Raw genomic sequence first — 1,103 nt, 5'->3', positions numbered from 1 at the left:
TTGTTGCTTTTGCGGTTGCCTTTTCCGCGCTACCAATTGCTGTGCTTATCAAGGCTTGGGCATTGACTGCAATATCTTCCAGATAGTATGCTGCGTGGCACGAGGTTGTTACTGCTGGTCTTTTCGGGTGTAGTGCAGTAGCTACAGGCATTGCTGTTAAAGCAAAGATCAGTATTAACGCTTGAGTGGTTAGAGCTATCTTCACTCTGGTGTCGGCTCTGCCATATTGGACGTTACTGCTAGCCATTGCTTTTTGCTATACAAACTATATAAAGTTGGTGTCGTCTTTTAAGAAGTATACAACAAAAGTATACCGCTGTTTTTAGCGTAGAATGCAGAAGAAATTCATATCATAATTAGAAGCTTAGCCTAGTGCTTGCTCTTATCAATTGCGGATACAACCTTGCTACGCAGTTGTTGCTGGATACACCATAGTTTCTCCGTCTGCTACAGTTTTTCACGACTTGAAAAACTGCTTGAATTGCTTCTAAGAATGTTGTTTCTACACACTACTCTGGTTTTCTGCGAATAAAAAGGGTATCTATTGCCTGTTATCCTGCTTGTTTTTGTTGATATACTAAGATCTGAATGCATGTGTTCATTGTTGACCTGCCTACTGTGAGTGAATAAACGACCTGAAAGTATTATGTCTCTATTAATCAGCTCAGGTACTGTCTGTTCTATTCTTTGTTCCCCAAATTTATTTAACATTTAGAGTATTTGAAAGCACCTGTATCACTGTTCGTCCCTTTTCAGTGAGGTCTTCCGCTGGCGGCGCTGGGATAGCTGCCGCCAAAGTAGCCTCGAAAAACATTGCTGGCGTCACGGCATGTTTTCCTCTGTATCTTTCCCCCACTTGAATTTCTTCAAGAGTAGTGCTGTTAACTTTATTATTACGATTATTCTGTTTCAAGCCAATCTAACCGCCTCCGTCAGTTACATTGCCGTTTTTGTACTGATTTCTTTTTTTAAAGTTGCCGAAACAGAAAGCCGTAAATGGAATTAAATGCTGATGGTAAATAGTACCACTTCACTTCTTTTTTCTCTACGGTGAATTGAATTGCACTATTATATGTAAACTCATTTATAATATCCAACGTATG

The 1,103-nt window shown here is 39.9% G+C and overlaps 1 pseudogene across 1 annotated transcript in view; it reads right to left on the bottom strand.

Moving 5' to 3' along the window:
- Positions 1–196, bottom strand: part of TEOVI_000544700:pseudogene — a 1,191-nt pseudogene extending 995 nt beyond the window's left edge. The window contains exon 1 of the mRNA in view: positions 1–196. This exon is cut by the window's left edge and continues 29 nt beyond it. Within this exon, the coding sequence occupies positions 1–196 (196 nt within the window).
- Between the last annotated feature and the right edge of the window lie 907 nt (positions 197–1,103).

Source organism: Trypanosoma equiperdum (assembly GCF_001457755.1).
Source record: "Trypanosoma equiperdum strain OVI genome assembly, contig: ctg_1561, whole genome shotgun sequence".
In the NCBI taxonomy this organism is placed as follows: Eukaryota; Euglenozoa; class Kinetoplastea; order Trypanosomatida; family Trypanosomatidae; genus Trypanosoma; species Trypanosoma equiperdum.
This window is presented reverse-complemented; position numbering and strand designations above follow the sequence as displayed.